This window comes from Aulonocara sp. 'chitande type north' Nkhata Bay, linkage group LG18 (assembly GCF_057382095.1).
Source record: "Aulonocara sp. 'chitande type north' Nkhata Bay isolate Kocher_YH1m ecotype deep benthic linkage group LG18, A_spYH_male_GT1.1, whole genome shotgun sequence".
Taxonomy (NCBI): Eukaryota; Metazoa; Chordata; class Actinopteri; order Cichliformes; family Cichlidae; genus Aulonocara; species Aulonocara sp. 'chitande type north' Nkhata Bay.
This window is the reverse complement of record NC_141361.1, coordinates 3,228,214-3,255,283: the sequence shown is the minus strand read 5'-3', so window position 1 is coordinate 3,255,283 and position 27,070 is coordinate 3,228,214. Positions and strand designations below refer to the sequence as shown.

At 43.8% G+C, this 27,070-nt stretch overlaps 1 protein-coding gene across 1 annotated transcript in view; it reads right to left on the bottom strand.

The window, feature by feature from the left end:
* Positions 1-25,735, bottom strand: part of tmeff1a (transmembrane protein with EGF-like and two follistatin-like domains 1a) — a 106,702-nt gene extending 80,967 nt beyond the window's left edge. Inside the window, exon 1 of the mRNA XM_086271859.1 lies at positions 24,972-25,735. Within this exon, the coding sequence (XP_086127985.1) occupies positions 24,972-25,119 (148 nt within the window). The 5' untranslated portion in view covers positions 25,120-25,735. The remainder of the gene's footprint in view (positions 1-24,971) is intronic.
* Positions 25,736-27,070: the final 1,335 nt, after the last annotated feature.

Sequence of the window (27,070 nt, the reverse complement as noted above, 5' to 3'; positions counted from 1 at the left end):
CCAATTCCGGGCACAGCGGAGGACACCAGACCCCTTGTCCCCGAGCTCAAACAGTAAACCAGCAGGTGATTTGCACTTGATGCATTTTAATTGGAGCACAAAGAGCTCCAGAGCTGTGTGTGTTTTGGGCTGTGAAATACATCTCTGCCCCTCCGCCCTCCCCCTCTGCAGCGCCTGACTCTGAGGAAAACAGGAGCCTTCAGACGTTGCTCTGGGTTTAGAGATGCCTGGCTGGAGCTGGAGGCTCCTTCGATCAATGGTGTGGGTGGGGGGAGCTAACCCCGAGCGCTGCAGCGGCTAATGGCTTCACAACAAATCCTGCAGAGAATATGAGCTCCTGAGGCTTGTGGTGACAAAGGCCGAGGAGGATGAAGGAAGGGCCGCATAGCTGTGCACACGCATACCAACAAACCACAGTGAGAGTGATGTACGAGGGCTGCAGAATTAAAAGCGAGGGCTTCACTGAATTATTACTCACCTCTGGCATGGAAATACTGGTCCAATCAATTCCCTCAGAATAAATAAATGTATGAACGGCCTCCGCGGGTGATTTTTGGATGGTGGAATTTATCACCATCAGCAAGAAGCTGCTCTGTATCCTCCAGCTAATAACGAGACATGAAGACAGTGTTCAGTCTCCCAGGCTCGCAGCTCACCTACAGACTGTTTACCAACGGCAGCGTTTCCCACAGATTTAAACTGTGTTTGTGGAGATACTGAGTCAGAGAGGGTGGATGCAACAATAAGAAAAAGCTGAGCATTTACACTTCGTAGGTTTCTCCTTCTGTGGATGGACAGTCCAGGACAGCTCTCTGCTCTTGGACTGTAGATGCTAGTGGTAGCTCCAGTGGGACTCAGTGGTGCCAGTTTTCCTGTGGACCGATGGAAACCCTTTGTTGTGTTCTGCAGCTCTGAAGCTGCACAAGTGCAGAAAACTTACGTTTGATTCATCGACAAAGAAGCACCGAAAAACGAGGTTGCTCGATGAACTTTCACATACACGTGTAACATTTGTCTTACTCATTTAAGTTAAGGGAGATAATTTGAACTTTCTGTACTAAAATTTTTATGCCTTTGGAGATCTGGATGTTTTACTCCCTTCTTGGCTTCAGGATCTTGAAAATGAAGAATAAATAAAAAAAAATGAAAGTTGGAAAAGTTTATTTTTTATGGAAAATGAACTTTTTTTTTTTCAGAGCGCAACTGCTCAAATGTGTAGCTTCATTAATGTTTTATGCTGAACAGGCTTCACAAGGCATGAAGTTGTTTTTCCGGCCTTGTTGAAGAAGTTTCAGGGGATTAAAACACAGTTTGGCCGACAGAATCCATTAAGGCTCTTTCAAGGTAAAAATGGCAAGGCAAGTTTTTAATTTCATTACATACTGTAATCTAATTGGTTTCGCCTGTGGTTAAATGGATTTCAGGGAGAAAAACACAATAAAACTGACCTAAATTAAACCTTTGCTGATTCTGAGCCTGAATTAATGATCATCGGTTTGAAGATACAAATGTGTTTTATGGGTTTTTAGGAGGAAAATTCAGGGCTTGACTCACCGCTGAACTGAACCTTCATTAAACAACAAAACTCCTCGGAGGTCCACCTGCTTTGTTCTGGAGATTTTTGGACTAGTTGAACAGATTAATTAATGGATTATATAACAGCAGGGTATCCTAAATCGGCTTGTCGTGGGGTCGATTTGGTTTTGGATACTAGTGAAACTTTAACAACTAGCAAAGTTTTTTTGGAGGCACGTCTTCGGCGTCGTAGGTTGCAGACAGAAAAATGAACAGATTAGAACATTTGAAGGAATCCTAATGGATTTTCCGACCACACTGATGTTTTTGTGTCAGGACAGAAGAAGAGAGGATCCCATTTAAAAGTGGCCAAAAACAAAGCCGCTGCTGAATGTGAGCCATAATTAGAATCGAGGCGAGTTTGGCTTTAATGTTATTTGGCAGAATTTAATGGGATTTTCTCCTGAAAAAAGGCACAAAGCCAAACCAAAATCTGTCAGCATATACAAAATAATCTAATTATTCAACTAGACATGTGTAATAAGCTGTTATTATCAGTTTTTTCTTGACAATGCTGTTTTCTTCATATGTTTGACGTCTCTTTCAGGCCCAGTAAACTGACATTAAGATGCTGGTCCATTTCTCAGGCACAGTTTAGAGCCCGAGTCTTTGTCTGTAGGCGACAGAAAGCCCTTTTCACAGCTTGATTTGGGAGGAGAGACTTTCCATAAAAGAAAAAGGAAATGTGCAGAGCTGGAGTGGAGACGGTGTGGCTAAAGCAGGCAGAATGTGGCTATCTGGATGTGCAGCCACGGTTTTGAGAGGTGGGGAGGCTGAAAAACAAAGAAGACAACACTGTGGAAATGAGGCTGGTGAAGCATCGGGAGTCCTCTGTTGCCATGGTGTTTCTCACAATGCTGAGCTTGAAATGAGGGACGTGGTGTCAGCGGAGGCTGAGTGCCTGAATAAATGAATCCCCACAGAACGCCGTATGTACGTTTAAAGCTGCCTTAATCAATAATTTATACGTAGCATGCAGGGTGCTGAATGTTGTGACAAAGCCACAGAAAGTTTCAGTGTTTCTGCAGCTCTGCTGAGACTTTTAGCCTCTTTTAGGTCCTCGTTTTGGTTTTGCAGAACATTTCCTTCTCAATATTCTGGCAGGCTGTTAACCTCCATTGTAATCAGCTATGAATCCGTAATCAGAGTGAGGAAGAACATAAAGTCTCCCCAGCAAATAGCCCACTGTCATAGGCAGAGGACCAGGCTACTATTGCAGGCCTACATTTGTGCTTTACATTACAAAACCAGGAAGTAGAAAATTCAGGGTTTCAGATCCCAAACCAAATCTAACCAAACTGCTTTCATTACAAACTCAGTTAAAGCCTCCAAAGCAGGTTGTAGACGAGGACCTGCTGCCAATCATTGCTGGGTTTTATTATGGATTTCTGGCACCTTCAGCAGAAAAAGGAACATCTGTGATTTCACAGCACCGAAAGTGACGTCTACAGATCAATGTACCATATTTTCGATGATTATTTTTGCTGTCGCCATGTTGGTGTTTTGGAATTGGACCGGATGAGTGAGGAGCTGGTCTGACTGGGAAACTGAGCAACACTGATTGCTCATTGGCTACCAAGTTGTGATTGTTAAGTCGTAAGCCAATGAGCGTAACCTAGGCAACCCTCCTGTTTGACTCTATTAAACACCATCAATTACAAAATGAACATGATGTTGTTCAGTCAATAAGGCATCAGCTGAGGACAAATTTTCTGTAGACTTCTTTGGAAGTGGAAGTCTTCCTGTTGGTCATTAAGAAGCTTTGAGGAAATTCCCTTCAGATCCAGATCTGAGGCTACGTCCACACTAGCCCGGATAGATCTGAAAACAGCGTTTTCCGCGTCCACACTAGCGTTTTCATTCGTTTTCACAGAGTTGTGCATCCACGTTGAAACGGCCCAAAACGCTTCCGTTCCAGTCCTGCGCAAAAGCGAGTGAGAGTTTGAAGAAAAGCTACCTGGAGCATGCACAGACTGATATTCATCTTTTTAGGGCTGTCAAAATTGAGAGCAAACAAAACAACTGCTGTATTATGCACTTCGCTATGTTTGTTTAATTGGTCACATGACTGCATCACATGACTGAAATGCATCATCGTTTTAGAAAGTCTGCGTTTTCGAGCACCCACACTGCGACGGGACAGCTCCGTTTTGAAATGTATGCGTTTTCGAGAGCATTTTCAAAACGCTGCATTTGTCCTTGAGGAAAGCGCCGTCTCAGTGTGGAGGGGAGGCCAAAACGAAACAAAAGGTGTGGCTGTAGCCTGAATGTCTCTCTGTGTTAGCTCTGCGACAGACAGACAACCTGTCCGGGACCCCGCCCCTCGCTCTATGACAGCTGGGATAGGCTTCAGCCGCACCACAGCTCTGAATTGGATAAGCTTAAGAAAATGGATGGATGGTCCCCCTAAGAATCAGCAAAGGAGGATTAAGTAGCACACGCTCATTTGCTAATGACTCCAATCAGTCATGAAGCTCATCACACTGACAAAAACACTTTTTTATAACCGCTTATCCATTCCTAATTTCAAAATCAATTACACCTAAATTAAACCTTAGACCAGGGGTTCCCAAAGTGGGGGGCACGCCCCTAGGGGGGTGGAGGGTGCGAAGATTTTCTTGTAAAACAAAGGGGGGCTACCAAAAACTACCTTAGACTTACCAGCCATTCTAACAGTAATGTTAGCAATGCTAGCACCGGCAGCCTTCCTTCTCTGTAGGTTAACACAACTGATCATTTCTTTATCAAAACACTGCCTGATTTTATTAAAGTCATCCATCCTATAATCCACCTGACTCGGCCATAGCTCCCATTACTGGATACAGTCAGAGATGAAATTAGTAATTGGTTTAATAAGCTAGCATTTCTGATGTTGAGCGCTAAAGGTTCAGAGCTAAAATAACTTCTGTGTTAGCCTTATTTTTTAACAAACAAACACCCACATAAAATATTGTGATAGTTTAAGGATATGAAAACATAAACCATGGGACAGATAATAACTGGCACCCATTGAGTGGGCTGGTAACATTCAGAATAGGAGAGCTTTATTGTCTCCTGTGTGCCGTCTGCCACTGGATGCAATGAAGTGTCACAATGTGCAGAAGAAAACTATCAAGCGAGTTCTGCCATAAAAACATCATATTTTCTGTTTCTTTGGGATGAGTGTCACACTGAAACAAAAACAACAAAACATATCAGTGCGTTCACATTTTACAGACTTATTTTTGGCATAAATATCAGAAATCTGGCCCCAACAGTTTTACAGTAGCTGACCCAAATGGGCAGAAAAAGCCCAATCTGGCATCACCGGCAGCTTAAATAAAGCAAAAATCCCTGGCATTGCTTTCCAAAGCCCGAAGCTACAGAAGCTGCTATCAGGTTATCGACTGCATCCACCAGTGAAAGGCAAACACAAGAGAAATTCCCACACACGAAGAACTGCGTGTAAATAAAGCAGGCACAGCTGCTTTCTGCAGTAAATATTCAGAGCTGTAAACTTCCTCCGGGGATTTGGAGGCCTGAGAATAAACAGAGCATCACATCAGCTCGTCGGATGATAAAACATCATCTCCTCCTCCACGTGCTTCTATCTGCCCAGAATGAAAACTTCACAGTTCTAGAATCCATTAATCAAACATTTCCAGGCTCCTCGTGCTCCTCCAGCAGGGTACAAGCTGACCAGCTAACATTTGCTAATGCAGATGTACAACATCTGTCTAATGTGTATTTTAAACAAGCCTCAACAGGTTTGAATGTAAAATTTGGAGCTGCTGAATCATCCATAATTGGTCCAGTTTAGCTCATCAAACTTCCTGTTTTAGTTTCTGCAGATATTTGACAGAACTTTCATGATGCTCTCCTCCACAGAGCGAGGAGCATTCAAGCATCAGCAGCTAAGTAGCAAAACTCTTCATAATGATTTACTAGGTGCTGAATCACAACAACAGTTGCCTCAGGGCACTTTCCACTGCAAGGTAAACCCCTACGATAATACAGACAAACCCCAGCGAGTCAGACGGCACACACTTGGCGACAGTGGGAAGGAAAAGGCCTCTTTTTTACCACAGTCTACGTGGGGACACCTACATATTCATTCAGGAAAACCTGCACGGCAACAGCAAGGATGTGGCCGTGTGATGACGCAGTGGCGGCTCTTAAGCCGTCTCGTTTTGTCCTCTTCTTCTTTTATCACACTTTGTCACACTTTAGCCATTTTTCCCACAGTGCATTGCTGGTGTATTGTTTGATGACTGTTTGGGCCTCAGTGCCAGCCGAGACAAACGACTGCACCGTCTCTGAGATAGAAAGTGCTTGTGGCTCCTCACAGCTTGGAAACACCCTGATATTCCAACCAAAGCTAAATCCCAACCTTTGTATTTGAATCATGTTTGCGAGCCCTTTTTTCTACAATCAGAAGCGAATCCGACAGAGAGAGGCAGAGTTTGCTGTAAGAGAGCAGCGGGCAGGCCGAGCCGCTCTAAATCTGACAAATGAGGCCTCTGCAGTCCCACTGGCTTCATAAACCTGCCGTTCACGCCTAATCTACCAAACCATTGACGCATGCTGTATCACCTCACATAATTGGCAGCCCACGCATTAAGCCAATGTCACCGAGAAATCATTTTCATTCTTTCAGCCAGGACGGAGGAGGCTGTCATCAAGTCTTAATTGTTCCTTTGGTTTGACGCCCAAACATCAAAAAAGATCAAGACGTGTTCGCAGGTTGTGTGAGTCAGACGCTTAGTTAAGAGACGCTGCGGGCGCCTCAGTCTGCAGTTCTTCCAGGAATTTGACATATTTAGTCTCATTTATCAGCAGCTCCATCCAGGAGGCGCCTGATCCTCCCGGAGCAGAACAACAAAGCCAAAAGCTCCAGCCAGAGTCATTAGAAACCTTCATCGAGCAGAAGATCAACAGATGGTCCGAACCCCCACAAAGGCTTGATATCAACATCATGGAGTCAGTTTGGTCTCACAGGAGGAGACAGAAGACACTGAGGCAGCTTGAATCTATGTTCTTCACAGTGAACATGCAAGGAACCTTGAAAAACTGTTTGCAGGATGACCTCATGCATCAGTTTGTGGACTGCACCATGTTGGAGTGACGAGAGGGTGGAGACTGTACGGTGCATCACACGGACAGCCGCTAATTAGAGCTTATTAACAATAAAATCCTGAAGTTTCACTCAGTGAAACATTAGCTTAGACTTCTTGGACAGTGGCAGTACAGACAAGCACACAGCAGCTGTATTATTCTTCTGATAACAGCAATAGAAATACACACACAGCCCAGAGGTCCAGTTCAGTGACTCCAATTAGCTGCTGAGATTAGCTCTCTGATGGGTGAGCTATAAAAGAAATAAAGCAATCATCAAGGAGGAATGAGGGAACCATCCGTATAGGCCACACTGCTGCAAGCCAATGGCTGTGATGGATTCATAACAACAAACAAAACCAAACATATCAGAAACAACACTTCTTTTGTTTTGTGCGAGTGTTCTTCTCTTTTTCTTTTGGTCTATGTGCTTCCACACCCGTCTCCATCTGGCCTGATCCAGAGCGCCTCCCGGCGTTCCTTGATCTGATCCAGCCATCGCCTCGTTGACCTTCCTCGAGGCCTTTTCCCTTTCAGGCTCACGTTTTGAATCACACGTCCACACCATCAAACTCTGGATCTCGCCTACCACCATTCGCTGTCGCACAGCCTCGGTCTGAGTGAGGCTTCGGCACAATTTACAAACGGTTACTCGTAGCAGCTAATGTTGGGCTCTCAAAATAACTGAAGCGGATAGCCGACGTCGCCGTGACTCTTCTATTAAAGCTGCTTCAGGCAAATGTTTTTGTGATTTGATGCTTTAAAAATAAAACTGAATTTAACTGAGTCGAATTACAATCACTTTATAGACACAAACACTGAGTCAGGTTCAGTTCAGCTCAACTTTCAGCAATAAAACTGCAAATCTTCCAATGATGAAGTCAACAGAGTCTTAAAATTAAAAGAGATCATCTACAAAAATATGTCCAGGACTGTTTGTAGTGTTTATATTTGAAGGTATTTTCCTGCAATGACATAAAATAAAGTGGTCATCAAAGCAAAGTGATGCTCCAACCCACGACCTTTGCCCTCCATCCTGATAAAGGAGGAGGCGATAAGGAAGGAAAAACCACAGGAAGCGAGGGCTCGTGTTCCTGCAGCCTGAAAATAACTTGAGCTAATGAGTGTGAGATCAAAGAGGTGGATCGATCAAACGCTGGCCCCTTCAAACGTCCACACCTGCAGTCAGACGCTGTTAAGATTTACATTTTGGGAGTGAACGTCATCTGAGGCTTCAGCTGAGTCACGCCAGCCCTCGTTTGAAGTGCAAACATCGGTATTTCACGCTGCAGCGATACAGAGAGACGTGATGTCAGCTCACCTGAAGGCCTGCAGGCTACAGCACACCTGCAGATCTGCAGGATCACGTTACCGGGAGCTGCTGCAGCTCATGAAACACGTGTAGAGGCTGATGGATGTCCTGCATTTTCAATGTTTCAGACATGTGAGCGCTGTGGTTTGTGGTACTCACAGGTTTCCACAGAAAAGCTGTGCATTTCCACTTGACACGAAGATATCTAGATTTGTTTATTTTATTTGTTTACTTTTGCACATCTCTCCACAGAAACAGCAGCACTGACAAACAACGGTGACGCCAAGGAACAAGATCCTTCTCAAATCCTCCACCACATGCCAAAATGATGGGTTCAAAAAGCTGTTTTATCCTGAAAAACAGACAAAAGAATCCCAGACTGCTGAAGTGCTTTTTAACCGCATTACTGCCGAACCTGCAGGGACAGCAGTGGACTGCAGCTCAGCAACTGTTTGATGGGTTTCTATGAAATTTTGCAGAGATATATTTATTGTCCCCCAGATTGAAGAGAGAAGGAGAGATTGCATGAACTGTGAAGAATTTATGTCTATTAACCTGATTACCTACCACAGAACAAATCCACCAGAGCTCATCTTTACATTTTTAAATGCTGCATTTTTGGAGCATTACCCCTATTTACACATCAATACAACCTTTATATCCCAAAATTTAACAATATCGATGTAATACGTCCACAGTAAATAAATATATTGCAAAAAAAGTGCAATAAAACACAAAGAAATTGACTGTGTTCATAAATTCATTTTTGAGACACCCAGTTTTAGAAGTTGTTGCAAAAGGTTGTTACTGTGCACAAGTAACATGATGACGGATACTCCAAAGTAGGATGTGCTGAACAGCTGATCAGACTGAAAACGGATCACAGTGTTGTTGCTGTTTTGTGTCCTTTTCACTTGATTTCAGCAAAAGCCATTGGTGGAAGGAAACCATGCTGTGGGACGCGCTCGTGCACGATATGTAAGAGTAACTCCTGCTGTTTTATATGAAAAATAATTACTGTGCTAACTTATAGTTAAATGTCTGCCGGCATTTAAAAACAGAGCGCAGGCACTCTTCTTTATAATAAACAGTTAAGGGATGCTAACTGGCGTGGTCATTAGCGCCTTGAGGCGACTGTTGTTGTGATTTGGCGCTATAGAAATAAAATTGAATCGAACTGAAAAATTAGCTTATGTAGCAAAGCTCTTCTGTTCGCTACGCGTGCTGCTTTCGCCCAAAACATATATACATAAAACCCCTTTGTGAAACATTTGCAGCATTAATTAGCTACTACTATTGTGCTAGTGTGCATGACAAGCTTAACTTGACCACTAGAGGGCGTTTAATTTCAAAACATATGATGTCATAACAGCTTGTCGCTTGTTGTTGGGAGACGATCATGTGACCGCCAGCCTGTTCAGAGGCGTAACAACTCTGTGAAAGGCCCCAGGGCAGATATCGCTTTACCACCACATCACACTGCAGCAAACACAACTACAAGTGCAAAAAATATTAGCAAATAACAAGCACACCCATTTATAGAATTCCTCATTCAACACTCATTCCCAGTAGACTAGCTTCTACATACGTCACACAACATATTACAGTACGAGTGCGGATTTTCGGCATATAAGTGGCAGCAATGTTTCAGACATTTACAAAAACACAAACAGAACTTCATCCTTCGGGGCTCTTGCTCTGCAAAGTCACTGATAACGCTGCTAAAGTCCAAAGTCGAGGCGATGTGCTCATCCTGCTCTCGTCTCTTCGTCCTCGTTTGAGCGCCACTTTTTCTCTTTGCTTGTTAAACATGACTTAAAATGCAGCTGTGCTGACAAACTGCTCGAAAGACACTCGCTGAAAATGGACTGCTGTGTTGTTGACATCGAGGGGTTTACAGGCATTCTGCACAAATGACAGCAGGCAAGGTCAGTAGGTACAGGTAATATCTTTACCAGCACGTTTTAACTAAAGGAATCCAAAATTATTAAATATTTATATTTGAAATTCAAGTCATGTGTCCATTTTTATCCAGAATATACTCCATGTAACGTGTAAGGGCCCATTAGGTAGTCATGTTTACTGGACTCTTGTTTTCTGGGCTTTAGGGCTTTGTCCTGGCTGCCCTGCAGGATATTATGTCTTTGAGCATGCTAACACGCTAATGTTAGCATTCAGGTCAACCCATAGCCTCACAGAGGCTGCAGACACTTAGGCTAGTACATGTGAAATTTATCATTAAGCTGATCACAAGCTGCAGTTGTGGGCCAACACAAGCCCACTTCCTGTGTCCACAATGAGACTACTGGTCTGGAGTTTCTAACTCCAACAGAGCTGCAAGCAAGGCTCCAGATGACTCGCTGAAGATTAGACGGTAATAAATGTGAAATTTATGTCACTGTCGTCACAAGAACTCTCTCATATGACAGTGGTTCCCAATCTTAAGGTTAATGGGAGAAGCTGCACAAAGTGGTCCTTATTTTTCCAGACGTTCCTCTAATTCCCTTTTCTGCTTCTTGTAAATCAATGTCAACTCCTGCTTTTTCTGCAACATTTAAAATATAAAGAGTCTCCAGAACAAAATAGTCCTTGTAGCATTGGTCAATGCATGTAAACACGAACAGAGACAGCACGAGGGGTTTGTTTCTTTCTGTTCACAGCACGACTCGATTAGAATAACACTTCCAATCTCTGCTAGATAACTTCTACATTTAAGAATTTACTGAGACTGAAATATTAGATATCATAGTGTTACTGTCATGTTTTAGAGAAATGATTTGAATCTGAGTCAACTTGTGAATCTTGAGTTTAATAAAAACAACTGCAGACACTGTGTGACGTCCGCAGACCTCCTGACAGACAACCGAGCCTTCCTCCAAAGAGCACCGTGACTTTATGGCTCGATTTATCCTCCAGGCTTAATTAAACTCCAAGAGCCACAACAGATTTAGAAAGTCCACATCCAGCCAGTTGACAAACACCCTTTATTGCCTCGTGGAAGACAATTAAAAGTGTCTGTCACCCTGTAGCGCTGCAGATAATTGGTTTGCCCTAAACTCAGCCCGCAAACCTGATCGGCGGATAATTCCTCCTCAGCTGGAGAGGAGCGACGCTGGGAGAAAGTGAATCGACATCAGTGAAAACGCCACGCGGGTTGATCCGATCTGTCCTTCACAAATATAATCTGTCGAGCACACTCTGTGCTGGCATTTCAGTTTTGGGTTGCACTGACTCAGAGTGAAGCAGGTGGTCTCCGTGATTCTGCAAGTAAAAGGTCAGCATGACTTCAGGCTCCATTTTTATTTGTGAGACTCGAATAAACTCCAAAAGAAAAGGAAGGTGATGCAATCCAAAATTCATCGCTCCCACTTTAACCCACAAACTCTTGTTTTTGGCATTTTAAGAAAACAAACCCAGACCTCTGAGGCGGTCCGATCACCCTGACCCACAAACTCCAACAGCTCAACCTGAAGTTCCTGAAATCTTCAATCCTTTTACTGATAAAGTGCTCAGTTTGACTTTCATTATGAATCCAGCTCTTTTCTTTACAGCGCTGCACTTTTACTCGTCCACAGACGCACAGATTTACTTCCTCTATAGTTTGACTCGAGTTAAGATGACTGAAAGAGAGCCTTTGTTTAACAAGAACAACCTACAGGATATAAAAACGTGGTGGTGTCTGCAGACGCCTGCTTTTCCCCCACAGAGGGTCTTGTGTCCACCTTCAGTCGTGTTGGTTGGTTCTCACGGGTTAATTCATTTTTAGGTGACTTATTTTTTAGGTGTGAAGAAATTCACTGTCAGAGACTCTTCAGATCAATACATGCACAATGTTTGTAAAGTTAACAGCCCCAAGTAACTGTGTCAAATAATCGAGATCTCAATTTTGACTAAATCAATTGCAATTAGTGGTTCCTGCAACACTGGAGCAGCCCAACCACCGAGGACACAGGATTCACCTTCTGGGAACCATTAAGGTAGAAAGACTACGATGACGAGGGAGACGGTGGAGCAGAGGTGAGCGCCGTTTCCTGCTGAGTTCAAATCCACCGAGGGGCTCACAGGTCCGAGTCATCACTGGAGACAATCCTCTAACCTTACTCGGACCATTTTCCCTGAAAACATCCACCAGGTCAGCGATGATGTGGGGACAGGAACTTCAACAGCAGACACAGATTCCTGACGACGGGCCTTCAACCTAAAAAAACCTACCAAATGAGACGTGCAGAGCTGCTGTGGTGACTGCTCGTGAATTTACAGCATGTCAAAATAAATGCACGAGACTTCATGTGAAAGGTAACACCGTCTAGTCTAAGACAATCTCTCTACTCTCCGTCTCTCAGTCCTGTAAAGACGGCTGTTAAGACATGAATACTTTAAACGTCGTATAAAATGACATTTAAAGCTGAAGAATGAGGATCTTAATGCTTCTGAAATTAGAAAACAAGCTCAGCACAAAGACGACATCCAGCCAGCCACAGCTAATGCGACCTGACAGCAGATCTACGACAAATGAAGGTCTGATTCACGGCTCCCTCCGGACTCCGTTATGTAACAGACGTAAAAGCCCTGAATCAAAGTGTGAACCGGACTTCATACTTTTCTGCAGACCTTCTGGAAAGTGGCAGGTCTTTGGAGGCTTTAAAAAGCATTCGCTGTGTTGTTGTCTAACGTTGGCGGTCAAAGCAAACAGAACATTCAGTTCTCACACCTCAGAGGCTCCGGTGACGAGGACAGAGGGGAGGGTGACGTCCGTTCCTCTGCCAGCAGGCTTCACCAAACCACAAATATTTTATTCATTACAAGGAAGATTATTTTGTCACAGTGTCCCAGAACCCATAATGAGATTTTTGAATCTCTTGTTTTGTCCCAAAAGCTCTTCAGTTTTCTGTGATGCAGAACAGAAAACTGCTCAACAGCACATCATCAGTGGTGCAATAACAGTATAAATACTGAGGTAATCGAGTTAGTTCTGCTCGCAAACAAGCTCTGAAAACAGACGCGCTCCGTCGCTGTCTTGCTCTGACTTTGGTGAAGTTTGGCGAGGTCAGCTTCACATTAGAATAGAATAGAATTCAACTTTATTGTCATTGCACATGCACAGGTACAGGGCAACGAAATGCAGTTTGCATCCATCCAGAAGTGCTTTAGTGATATAGATATATTACAATATATACCATTCATCCACCGGCTGCAGGTTTTTAGATGTTCTTCATCTCTGGTGCAGTCAGAGCCCATCAAGCTCAAACTTCTGTCGGGGTTGTTTCTGCTACGTGCAGATTATTAAAAACAGAAATCTTAATCTAAACAAGCCTAAAATTCTGACAGAGGATATTTCAGTTCAAGAGTTTTCAAATAAATGACTAAATCTGTATTAAGGGGCTCATTAAAACGTTGAAGTGATTTCTCCAGCGTTGCTTCGCATTCAGACTTGTTCCCATCCTGCTAAAGAGTGTTATCTCACTTCTAATTCATATTTAATACTCGAGCTTTCAGCTCTTTGAGCTCTTAAAAGACAAAAGACATGAATTCAGATGACAACTTGTCAGCTCTCCAACTGCTGCTGTCATGATAATTTGGGATCCTAAAAATTGGGCTGTGATACAGAAAAGGCTGAGAAAATGACTGTTCTGACATTTATTTTGTACAAAAAGACAAAACTGCCGTCAAATTAAGTGCAGAAATGTTCCCACCAACTCCTGAGCTATTATTTTCTCAAAGAGTAGAAAAATCAATTTTCAATTTTCTCCATTTGACTCCGGCGACCGGTCCTGCTCCTTTCTGCTCCGTGTCTCAGGAGAAGAGAAAATTCTCTGGGAAGTTTTCGGGCTCGTCGTACCTAAACTCGTTAATTATTCAAATTAGGAGACAAAAAGCAAAGTTTAACTCAAATATCTGGAGTTTATTCAGGATGCGATCGTCCAGGAGACGATAAAGACCTTCTGACATGAAAAACGGAGTCACAGAAACAACAAGTCCTGAGTGTAATCATCTCAGAAACTCCCAGCGCTGCCTGTGCTCGTGTTTATGAAACAACAGACGTGTCATCAATCAGGAGCATCTGCATGGAAACACTTAAAACTGCCTGATATGTACAATCCTGGAGGAGGTATTGTGTCTGTGCCAGAAATATGATTAATGTTGTTTCTGCTGCTATCTGCTGTGCTGTGAATAAATTGATATTTTGGTTGTTTTTTCCTCACAAGGGGACCGAAGCAGAAGGAACATCTTGTCATTTATCATCTGTTTGTTTCTGCTTCATTACGATGAATAAAACGCTTGTTAAACAGCCAAAACACACACACGCCATCACCCAAAATGCAGCTTTGTGTTTGCGTCGCTCCTCATCGTCAGCTTCAAACTGATACTTCTGCAAAGACTTTAAGGAGAAATAAAAAATGTGGACACCCTGTGCTTAAAGCCAAAAGTGAATCCTTAGATGTTTGTGCATTTCCAGATTTTAATCCCAGGGTTTTTATTTCTGCAAGAAAATATTTGTGGGAATAAAAAAGGACTAAAGCTTCCAGCGCAGACTCGTTAAACCAAAACCCTCCTGTGATTGCTTTGGTTTGGTTTCTGCCGACTACCCACCTGTCTGCAAACACTCACCAACTACTTGCTGAGACTCAGAGAAGTGTAGCACAAACAGGAAGTGGACGACATTTGACTTTCCCCTGTTTCATACATATTCCGTGAGTATTTGGATCCATGCAAACTTCCCTACAAATGTGGGAATTTAAAGAAATAATTGCAAGTAGGGATTCAGTGCAGGCCTGTATGCATAGATCATGGTCGGGGAGGTCCAGTGTTTGACGTAGTCAGATCTGGCCGCCTCAAAGTATTGATCATTCCCGGGACGTAAGAAGGCAGCCTTCAGTCTCGACCGCTTCGTCTTCCCTGGCGCCGCAGTATTCTGCTCCAGATGGGACATCGACATGTACAAACCACCACCTACTGATCAGTTCTCTGGAAAACAGCGTCACCATTCCTGGAAGCTCCCTCAGAGCTCAGGCTGCAGATAGTAAGAGAAAGTCTTTTGCTTTTAAAGACTGAAGTCTTTCCCAGTCGAGCATCATTAAGAAATCCAGATTCTTAGGGGCTTTTTTTATTGTGGCTGCAAGTTTACAGTGATTTTATTATCCTATCAGCCTTTAAAAAGTGATATGATCCTAAAACAGGGAACCTAAGACCGGTTTTCTTGTTGAACTTGCATTAAATTGAGACTACTCACTGGATTAAATCCTGTTTATGGGTTCTTCACTTCCTCTCAGACTCTGAAAGGCTGCCGGAGTTCCAGCTGAAAGGACGTAACTCTTGCTGCAGGAATAACCTGATTTAAGCAGCAAATCAATGTCCCTGAAAACGCAGTTATCATCAGATCTTCCTGAAGCTTAACGACGGGACAGTGATGCTGATAAGTGTGCTACAGCGCTGCTCTGACCACTCAAAGCACTTAAAACACACATGTTCATACAGCTCTTTATAAAACCACGCGCGCTGTAAAGCTTTCAGAGTCTCACTCCGCTGCTTTGTGTTTGTAGTTTAAGCTTTATTTCAGAAACGTGCTGCTCTGCCTCTTTTCTGGAAACTCACTCATACCTCACATTGATAAACCTGAGATGATCGAGCTGCAGAACCACCTTCATGTGACTGATGTTAGTTCGAGGGAGGCAGGATTCAGTTAGAGCCGGGCCTATAATCAAAGGCCTGGTGGCCTGGGAACAGTGAGTCAGCTGTGCAAGCTGATTGGTTGGCTGTTGGCCCATTTGAAGGAGTCATGGTGTTTCTACCAACTGATTCACCCGAGATGCAAACCGTTGTTTTTCTTGCTGTCACTGTTCAAAGTTTAAAATCGTTGTGATTTTAAATTTAGACAAAAGTTTTTAGTGGCTCCCGTCCGCCCCGACTCGTTTCACACAGCGACGGGATGCTGAATAAAGAAGACGCTAAAAGGGGAGCTGTGTGTGCAGACTCGACAGACAGGCTTGTTTTGTTTGCCTCCATCTTTAAATTTAATCAGATTTCTGGTAAACTTGGCCGCAGGCTGTCAGCAGCCGTCCTCCCTCTTTCTAGCTGGGACACCTGCAGCATGCTGGCAGAGTCTAAAGAGGGGAAAGCATGTCCTCCACTACTTTTATATTATAGTTTTAGGTGCCGTATATACAGATATCGATTTATTGTGCATTAATCATTTAAGCTGTTATAGATTTGTTGTATAGAATATTAGCCTACGAGTATTTGAAGTAACTACAGCTTTGTGGAGCAGTAAGTCGGACCTGCCTGCACGGTGAGGTGAAAATGTTACAACTGCTGAGAGCAGGTAAATCCATCACTGACTATTTTTGGGAGAATTCTTATTTTATTTTGCAAATTTCTGAATAAGATCACAGGATAGCGCCTCCCTCCTTATTTATATTGAGCCAGAGTGGAGGCTGCACACAGACACTGACGTGTGTTTGGCAAAGAAACCTAAAGAGATGCAAAGCACACAGACTTTACTTCCATGAGCTGCGCAGCCATATACTGCGACTCACTTTTGCATTTTTTTATTTTTATCTGTGGTTAAACCGACAGGAAGTGCGCTGGATATCATGTTACCAGCAGCTGCTCTTTCAAAATAAGAGCGAGGGGATTGTTTAAATCAGCTGTGGATGGCATTGTTATTTCAGATGGATTAAAAACTAAAAGCTGACAACCCAAACATATTTACATGTATTCATTATAGTGTGTGTGTGCGAGAAACGCTGTCCTGTCAGTTCTTGATTTCAAATGCAAATTATTCATGTCGTCTCATTATCATGTTGAAAAACAGGTCACCAAAGATTAATCTGCCTCATCGCTGATGACATTACCACAGCGACACCTGAACCACGGCCCTCTACCTGCTCGTCACTATTCTCCTCCACCCCTCCAGCTTGGCAGGAAGATTACTGAGGGGTGTATGTCCTTCTCATCATCAGCTGCTCGGCTAAACGGCCTCCGAGTGTAAACAGTAAACAGCATCGACAGAACATCAATATTCATCCGCAGCTCTGTTCATGTCGGAGCCGCTGCTGAAAATTTAATCGCGCCCGTTACACTTTCCCCAAGTAAATTTGTCGTGTTTGCGCTTCCTGGCACACACGTACGAGCCTCTGAGCGTGCTCCGTGGGGCGAGGCGGAGGACTTTGAAAGGATCTCCCAGGAGGCGAGCGTTTAAAAGCCTCGCGCAGGGCCAAATTATACAATATGATTTCATTTATCTTGGCGAGGGTGAGTGAGCTCCGTCCCGGCTGTCAGGGAACATAACCCGACTCAGCCCGAGGCGAAGCGCCCGACAAAATAAAAGCAGATCGTGACTAAGTGCTCCTCGTCCTGTCGGGAAACAGCCGACTGCTATTAATTACAGCCCATCTCTGCTGACATTTCCCCAGTTTTCAGGTGACATTTGGGCGAAAATAACTGTAGAGTTTGATTTCTTTCACTTCTTTGCTCCACCTGCCCGTCCAGGCACTCGTCCAAGTCCTGCCATTTTACTGTATGAGATTTATTACTCATACTGCAGCTGTGTAAGTAAGAAGTAGAGCAGGGAGCTGGAGAAAGCCACAGGAATTAACTTGTTTTGACCAAGAAATAAAATACTTGTTGTGTGCCACGGGTTTCAAACTTAAAGCTTGAACGACCACAGTCACAGCGAGACTACAAACAGCCGACACAAGAAGGACAGATTTACAACTGACATCTCATTTCCTCTGAGTTTGATCAAAATCTTAATCTATAGGTGGAGCTAAATCTCCACCTGCTTCCATTAAACCAATGCAGATGAAGAAAAGGCGAACGAGCAAATATTAATAAAGTAGAGAATAAAATAGGCAACATAACAAGGATTTCTAATGGGTACAAATTCTACCTGAACTCAGAAGAGCTGAATTTTTACAAAGGTTTTCGATTCCATTTATTTAAAATTCAATCATTAAAACTCCAGTTCCAGACTTTCAGCATTTAACCATTTTCATGCCACCGATCTTGGATCCAGTCATAGGCTGTTTACTGGACGATGGGGCAACATTCAGTTTCAGGATTTTCCTGATAGAGTCGGTCATGACCAGAGGTTCCACTTCCCTCCACACGTTACTGAACCTGGATGCAAAAATTGTGAAATTTTCAAAAAGGCAAATACAAAGCTCAGAGTTATTCAGATAAAGATGCTTGTTTATTTGAAAAGGAAGTGAATCTATTTTCAATGATGAAAGATGAAAAAAATGATGGTTCCCACCAAAGATAATCACCAAGTCTAACATCTGCTTCATCAGATTAACTCGATGACATCACTCAGATCCAGGAGCAGAAAAAAACTGCTTCAAACTGAGTGTCAGGACGATCAGAGACCTTCATACTGACCTCGTTTTCCAAAGTTTGACCGTGTTAAATATGAACATCCACGACTGGAACAGGAGATATATGACAGGAAACAGAGAAATAAGGAGAAACAGAATAGGCCCTTTTAAGCATTTAATTGGCTGAAAAACAGCTCTAAACCACATCCTCGGATACAGCGAGGGGAGTCTGCTGAACATATGTATCCTCCAGAAAAATAAGCATCCCAAATGAAATGGTTGGTAGGCCACAAAATTACACAGTACAAACATATGGAGGACAGAGCTGACGTGCAAGCAGCCGACTTCAAAGTCTGAGCTTCAGACTCGCCGATCTTACTTGTTCTCGCAGTAATCTGCCGATTATGGCAGAACGTTTCACCTGCGGACGACTTTATGTCCAAACACCTCACCTGAACAAACAAACAAGACGAGAACCCTGAAAAGTCGGCGTCTCCGTGGGCCACGCTACATTTACTGTCTTCAGACAGAGTCGCGGCATCGCTGCACAGCTCGAGCTCCCTGCTGCTTTTCAAACCTTCACAGCTGCATCAGCATAAATCACATCTCTAAAAAGTGAAAAACTGGGCACTTCAGGGTTCTCCGCATCAGCTCTAGAGAGGGTGCAAACGTTCTCTACCACAGTCTGGGAGCACCGTTGAAAATAAATATATTTGAAATATGAAGACAAACTGCTGGCCAGTATTTCCCCGCTTCAGCACAAAGCCTTGACTATTGTTTGTGATGATTCTCCCCCAGCAGCTCCCACTTTCACACGTGAAGGTTCATAAATCTATTTAAGGTTTTTGGCATTTTTTCCTGTGGAGCTCTTTGTAATTATTTATGGTTGGTGTGTTTTTCATTCATGGAATTGCAGACCTTGTATATTTAACTTTTTTATTTATGAAATCTTCCGATGTCAACAAAAACAGCAACAATGCAAACTAACAAAAGAAATCCCCTGGGTTTGGGTAAAAACCTGGATGAGTGGATTAATGCATCACTGAGTCGTGGTGTTCTCCAGCAGATACAGATTTCTTTACCGAATCTTGGTTTGAATCAGTCGACTTGCAGCTGAGAGCTCCGCTCTTAGTTTGGCTCTTTTTAAGGGATTAATCAACCAAAGGTAAACTTGAGAGCATTTTTTGGCTGGGACACAATCATCAGTCAGCTGAAGGACTTCAGGAAAGGAAACTTTCTGATTTCAGGTTTCAGTTCCAGCTATCGTGGCCGTCGTGTTCGGTACATGCAGGCTAACAGGTCTCACTGCCTCTTCTGTGCAGACACAATAATGCAGTGCTGGAGTTCCAACATCCAGCATGAAGAGAAAGTGACGTAATCTTTAGCAGAAAGAAGCACTGAATCCCCAATAACCTTCTTTACATACACGAACGACTTAACCTCCATTAATTAGTGAACATTAGCAGTAAACTGAAAATAAACTGTATCAAGTTACAAACTTTTGCTGATCAGTTTAAGCTTTTGTTCTTTTTTATAATTTTACTAATTTATGCTCTATTCTAATGCAAACCCCGAGGCCGCTGGGATCTTATTATATTCTCGGTCCTAATGAGAATATAATGTGTCTGAACTCAACCGTCGTTCTGACTCGAGCTGTGCAACGTCGAGTTTCCGGACTGCGCTGCATCGTTGTGCTTTTATTGCACAAGCAAAAGTTTCCTAATGAGACTTGGGTGGCCTGCCCTTGCATGTTGATAGCCGCCATCGTTGATTTTGGGGTTTGTTTTTCCCCCTTCTGAGTAAAAGTTGCGATCCTTTTACTAGTGGACAGCGTCCTTGCTTTTATTTTGATAGTTCAGTCGATGTAAACAGGTCCTTGTCGTGTTCCTCTGAGGGCTTGTTGGGTTGCGGTTGTGCCGTCTTGTCCTGCTCTAACTGCCATCTTGGACTACAAACAGAAGTCCTGCTCCAGCTCTGGACATCCACCCGGAGCTGGTGGAGAGCTGCTTGTTTGCTTCTACACCAAGGTCATCGAGCTGAATGAGGACGACCGTCACCAGAAGCCAGACAGAGTTCATCCACAGAAGATGAATTTCTGATGTCACAAGTTGTTAATGATATTAATTAACAGAAGAACACCTGAGTGTGTCTTCGTTGGCACGCCACAAGTGCAGTCCAATTCAGCTCACAGACAGGAAACACATGGATGTGTGATACAGGTCCTGATACACTTCATACAGGCTGAAGAGCTGCCCGGTAAACAGCTCACGCATCCATCCCGTCCACGTTCTTTGCCCAAATTTGCTCTAACTTAAAGTAACTGGAAACGACGGCAGCAAATGGAAACCAAACTCCAAGCTTCACGTCGCCCCTCAGCAGCAGATGGCTGGTGCCACAAATGCTTTTCCACATCTTATATTTTACACTTCAGTACCAGAGAATATTGGTTCGCTATGAATGCTCGATGTTTCTCCAGGGCTGCATTTTCCCTTCAAACCCTGCGGCACGCTGCTTCCAACAAAGTGCCAAAACCCATTTTGTTCCGTCTCTCTCGAGACGGCAGAAGCTCGTCGTTTATTCTGTTTTTCAGATGAACACCAGTTCTGAAAGAAGCGCCGTCAATTATTATCTGGTATCAAGACTCAGTCCTGTGCCACGCGCTTATTGTTATGCATGGAGCGCTGACTGTGTGAATTAGGCTGTCCGTGCTAAAAATCAAGGTATTTGGTTTGTTTAGTGACTCGGAACATTTTCATTTGCCTCTGCAGAACGTGGCATTATGTTCTGATGAGGATCGCGGCGCTCGTCTGCGAGGAAAACGCTCCATTTCTTAATGCAAACACCGCGAGTGGCCCGAGCAGAAACAATTCAGAGGTTCATTAATAAAACATGAGCGAGGCGGGTTATTCCAGAGTGACAGCTAACACTCATTTACATGGCTGCTGCTCCTTTCCTTTAAATATTTCATAAAAGAAGAAGAACAGAGTAACGGTGCAATGAATGCATGAATATTAGATATTGATGCAGCAGGATGCAAACACGATCGCAAATAGCATCGACTAAAATCCCTGTCAGAGTGCATTACGCTAAGAGTAAGTGATAGGCTTATAGAAGCTCGGTGCTCGCTCACCGCAGAGGTCACGATGAGGGTGTTTCAGGGATGCTGGACGTGAGCGGCAGCTCATTGTTTTATTATATGAAAGAGCTGTGGTGCTTCTAAAGGGAAAATACCAATATTTTCACTTTCCTCATAAATGTGATAGTATCCAATAGTGCATTCAAACTAGATTTACATAAACAGTTTTAGTCTATATATAATCAACAGTTAATTAGTTGTATAACAGCTAATTCATTTCCATGATGAAAACAATCTGGAGGCAGAGGCTCAGTCATTAGCAGCACATTTAAAGCTTTAATATTTAAATTTTCTCGACTATAAAACATTTCACGCCTGGTTCAGGCTCCTTGTAAAAACAGAAGCTTCCAGTCAACTTGTTCTCAATAGTATTGTTTTCATAAATGACTCTTTTTACTTGAAAAACATCCACGGATACTCCGCACACCAACAGAAGACCCAGAAAGCCGATCCTCACAGTTTGAACCTGGATAAAAACGATCCCAACAGTAACACAGTCACGAGTCAGTATTCTGCTGCTAGTCTGCTGATAGCTGGTTTGCACAGCTTGTTCTCACACTCCATGTGCAAACAACCACCGGCCAAAACAGCGATACATAAATGAGACTGTCCAGGGTTCCTACAGGCACCAGAGAGTTCAGAGTTTTTAAGGTGTTTTTCAAAAGATCTGCATGAACTTTAAGTCCAACAAACCAGGAGACATCAGCCTCCTGGTTCTAGTGCTCTGTGCCGAGTGTATTAAAGCGTTAAACGTTTCCTCATCTGCATCCACAAAGGGAAACGTGTGGGAGCTGCCTCATAGTACCATCTCAAACACTTCCTGCACAAAGTAATTTCACAGAATTCACATGTCCGCTTGTCTTTGACAGTCAGACAACTTGGCTTTAAAAATTATGCATGTTGTTTCCTCTGTTAGCTCGTGTGATATTCATGCTCATCAGTAAATTATTGAAAAAAATCTGTAAGTGCTTGTTTTCAGAAAAAACGATGAATAAAATCGACTCTCTTGACGCCTGAAACACTGACCGAAGACTTTTAAATACCAACTATTTCCATATTTTCCTCTATTTCCATATCGGAGAGGCGGATGCTGTCCAAGATAAAGACAATGTTGGATAACACCTCCCACCCACTCCATGACATGTTGGTCAGTCACAGGAGCTCGTTCAGTGAGAGACTGAGATTACCGAAAAGCACCACTGAACGACACAGGAAATCATTCCTGCCTGTGGCCATCTCCCTGTACAACGCATCCACTTAACACACTGTTTGCTGCTACAACTACACATGTTTCTTTTCCAAATATTTATTTATAAGTGACTTATGTATGTATGTATGTATATATATGTATATATTGTACTATTCTTAGTTAGCGTATTGTCTGTCTTGTCTTAATGTTGGTTTAAAATGGAGCACTGTAACAAAAAATAATTTCCCCCAGGGATCAATAAAGTATTCTGATTCTGATTCTGATTTTCAGATGAATTAATTTAATACATTTCAAGACTCTTTAAGGACCTGCAGGAACGCTGCTAATCGTTTACTGTCAGTCATGTAAGCTGTGCAGCGTCTGAGGGACCGGCGTGGATTCTCTACATCTTAGTAGTTTAGTGTGATGCTGAGGTACGTTTGCTAACATGCCCTGTGCTCCTGCTGGCAACTCGGCAAGAATGAAGAAGCCATGATGAAAGAGAAAGAGGAGGAGGAAGAGTCGGATACATGAGTGTGAGATGCTGTTCTTCCAGTTTATAGATGTTGTTGCAAACTGATGTTCGTGTCAGCTTTCAGTAATTTTCTTTAGAGATGAAAACAAGTCTGCATGTCCTTCTTGCTTTCAGACAACCTAATTCACTTTTTTGAGATATACTGTCGAGACTTATAAAACAGATGCATGTGTGACGTGTTTGAAATTTGCAGAACGTTTGGAAGATGAGCAGAAGTCTTCCTCAGAGCTTCGATCACTTTGGAGGAGTTTAGTTTCGTCTTGTTAGTGTTTCGTGATTTCTTCGTGCTTCTCTTTCCTCTCGGCTGCGTCTCCCTGGCCTGAATCTGATGGAGGTTTCTTCCTTCCCACTGTCACCGAGCACTGCAGAGGGACTCAGATATTTGGAGCCATCTCTAATATTTATCTTGCAATATGAAGCTGTATATTAAATGTGTCCGATGCATTAAAACTGAACTGAGTAGGCTCACATCAGTCAGAGCTGGTACCCGACTGCCGTCCCAGGCAAACAGAAGAGGACAGAAGAGTAAATCATGTGTATGTGTGAGTCAGCAGGGATTGTATTAAATGAGAAAAGCAGAGATTAATTATTTGAATGTGACACAGGCCGTCTGAGAGCCTCGCTGTGTTTTCCTCCCATACATAAAGACTGAATATAAGAAATGAAGTGTGTGACACCGTGGGGGGTTCCACTCAGAGTGTCCCTCCACCCAACTGCTCCCCTGAAACCTGCACGCCTCTGCTGGTGTTCCTGTAAATGCAGTTTTAAAGCTGCATTTTCACCTAATAAGCAACTTTAAAATCATGAATCCAAAACTGGAGAAGTTCATTAAAATCAAACAATTTACTGCTTTTCTCCCTGAGAAAAAATAGAAATGCAGCTTTTGCTGTTTTCAAGACATTAGAGAAGCAAACTGTACCAAAAATTTCAAGGTGCTCTTAAAACATTTTATTTTGCATTTGATTCTTGTTTTTATGTCAATAACTGAACCTGCTTCTGTGGAGAACAGATCAGCTGCTCGGTTTCTTCATTAATGTCGGTCTTTAGTCTGGTTTCTTTCAGAATTTCTTTCTCTTTGTTTTACAGGTTTGTGTATGTTAGTTTGTCCATGTTTGAATATTTTGTTTTTTCCCCATTTTTAATGTTTTCGTGTCTGTGAAGCCCTCTGAAACTTTACATGTGCAAATAAAAGCGACTCAACATTCCTGCTTCAGAAAGCAGACGGACTGTGAAACAGGAGGAAAGAGCTTCAGCCAACAGTTTGGCCAAATTTATCAAAAGAACAGCAGGAAAGTTTGAGACAGAGACGCCTTAAAATAAAAAGGTTAAATCTAAACTCTGAGTTAAATTAAATGAAAAATAAAATTATAAGTACAAAACAACAACAACCCACAAAGTGACTGCAGGCCACACGGATCCAATCATGACAACATGGACCAGATATACAACTCGGATCAGCTGTGATATTGTAAACAGCTCTTTAGGAATAAATGCGTGGATACTCCAGCAGATTAAATTCACAGCTCACAGACTAAACTGACTCGCAGCAGCAGGAACATTAACCCGACTCTTCATATTTCAGCTCGAAGCTCAAACAGGCCAACAGACACGGACATGCAGGACAATGAGGATTCAGTGAGATTCAAAGGTCACCACAGCAGCAGCGGCTCCAACAAGTCCCCGAATCACAGAAGACGTGCCCACGGGAATATCACACATACAGACCCGCGCGCACATCTCGGCATCAGATTAGGATTATTCAAAGCACAGAGGCTGATTTACAGCAGGAGGGGTGGAGGAGGTGGAGGTCTTACCTGTGCAGTCCTTTCCTTTGCCTTTGCACTCGCCGCTCTGAGGATAAGACCCCCGAGCCTCCAGCAGCAGAGACAGCAGGCAGGCGGACACCAGGCACCGGACGACCCCGCCGGGACGCCCGCGATGCCTCGCAGGGCCTGACAACATCGCGAAGAAGCCGATCAGACCTGCAGACGCCAGCGGGACGCAGCGCTCGGATGTCGGTTCAGGTGGAAAGCACAGCTTAATCCCGGGTGCAGCAGGCGGAGGCTGGCTCCCACTGACGGAGAGCGCAGAGGGGGGAAGGTGGAGGAATGTGCGGGTAACGCTCGCCGGATCCGCGTTCAGGAAGTCTGGGAGGCGGTCCAGTTCGTCCGGGCAGGGAGCATCCTCCCCCTGCGTCCGCGCCTCTATCTTCAGGCAGACCGAGCTGCACCGGCTGGATCCGGCTGTCTGTCTCGCGCCGCACACGAAACGATCCCGCGCGTCGTGGATCCGTCACGGAGCTCAGCGGGGCGCTCCGGCTCACAGACGCGCTGCAACCACAACAAAGAGATCCGGACCGAGAGCAGGGAGGACGGGCGGGCTGGTCACGTGAGAGGACGCAACGCTCCCCTCCACCTCCACGCCCCTGACGCACGCGCGCGCGCACGCACACCTTGAGCTGCAGAAGGCTGCAGTGAAAGAAGCTCCGGCAGGTCGCGGACCTGAACCCGTCAGCCCACATCCACGGCCGGCAGCACGTGCGACACCGAACGTGACGGTTTTGTTCAGTATCGTTAACGATGCAAGAAGGAGCACGTGACACTTTAGAAGGAAGCGTGTCCACTCAGGACGTGAAATCGTTCCGGTGGAGGCTGCTGTTCCACCAGCAGCTGCTCGGAATCCGCTTCAGACAGTTTTCACATTTTTCTATTAAGAAGTCCCGGGAGAGAGGCGGGAACGATCTCACGGGAACGATCTCACGGGAACACGCTGCTGAACTCTCCTGAAAATAAAAAGTCACGTGATTAATAATCAGCACGAGTCACGATGAATTGATTAACAGATTAGATCGATTGATGAAGAGTTTGTGCATCAAATGAAGACTCTGTGACTCTGTTATTGCACCTGCGTGATCATCAGTCCTTCGTGGACACTTGAAACTGTTTTAGAGTTACTGCTGAACTTTCTGTTTCCCTCTGATCTCTTAAAAACATCACTTTAATGTCACTGAGACTTTCTAGCTGGATAAATAAAGGATGGTCACTTTGCCAGAAACTGATCACAGCTTCTACCTCGTGACAAAAACGTTCCCTGTGGCTCGACATGACTTCATGTCATTGATGGGAGAAATGTTTGACACCTGTTTCACAGATTATAGGCCAACAAGTCATTTACAACGGTTTAAATATGGGCAAGGTTCAAATCTGGCTGGCCCACTGATCAATAAGAAATCATTTCATACAGGATGAAGTATTTTTGAAAAGTATTTGTTTTAAACGCTCCTCAAACGTTGATTCTGTTCATCTGGAGGTTCCCTCACTCATCAAAGTGACTTCAAATGACTTTGGGCTTTTTAGGCTTTCCAGGATCTTTTCCTGGATCTTTTAAAGTGCTTTCAAACTAAGGGTCAGTTTCACACTGCACAAAGTCCAAAGACTGTTTTACTCAAAAATCATCACGTTGGTGCTGAAACTGGAAAACAGTTTAGTTCCACAGACAGGCTGGTTCTAAAAACCAGTCGGTCCCCACAGTGACTGGGTCACTATCTTCGCTGTGACTTGAACACAGCACTGCCTGGTTTCCTTCACCTGAACTGAGTCACCAAAGCCTAAACCGCAGTCGGGAATCACCACCGTGGTTATCAGCACTCACCGCTTTAGACTCTGAGCACGCTCATTAAAAAGGGGCGTTTCATGCCTCATATGACTCCAATCAGAAATGTTATCAGATGATGATGATTCATTAGAGTTAACTGTTTAACACTGAGCAGGTTTCACATTAGAGCTCTGAAACTTTACACCTGAAAGGTTTCTGTCCCACAGTCTGACGAAGCAGACGGAGATCACTTCAGTTTGTCTGCAGGTCAAAGTGCAGTGATCTGTGTTCTAGTTTCCAGTGGAGTGAAACAGACTCA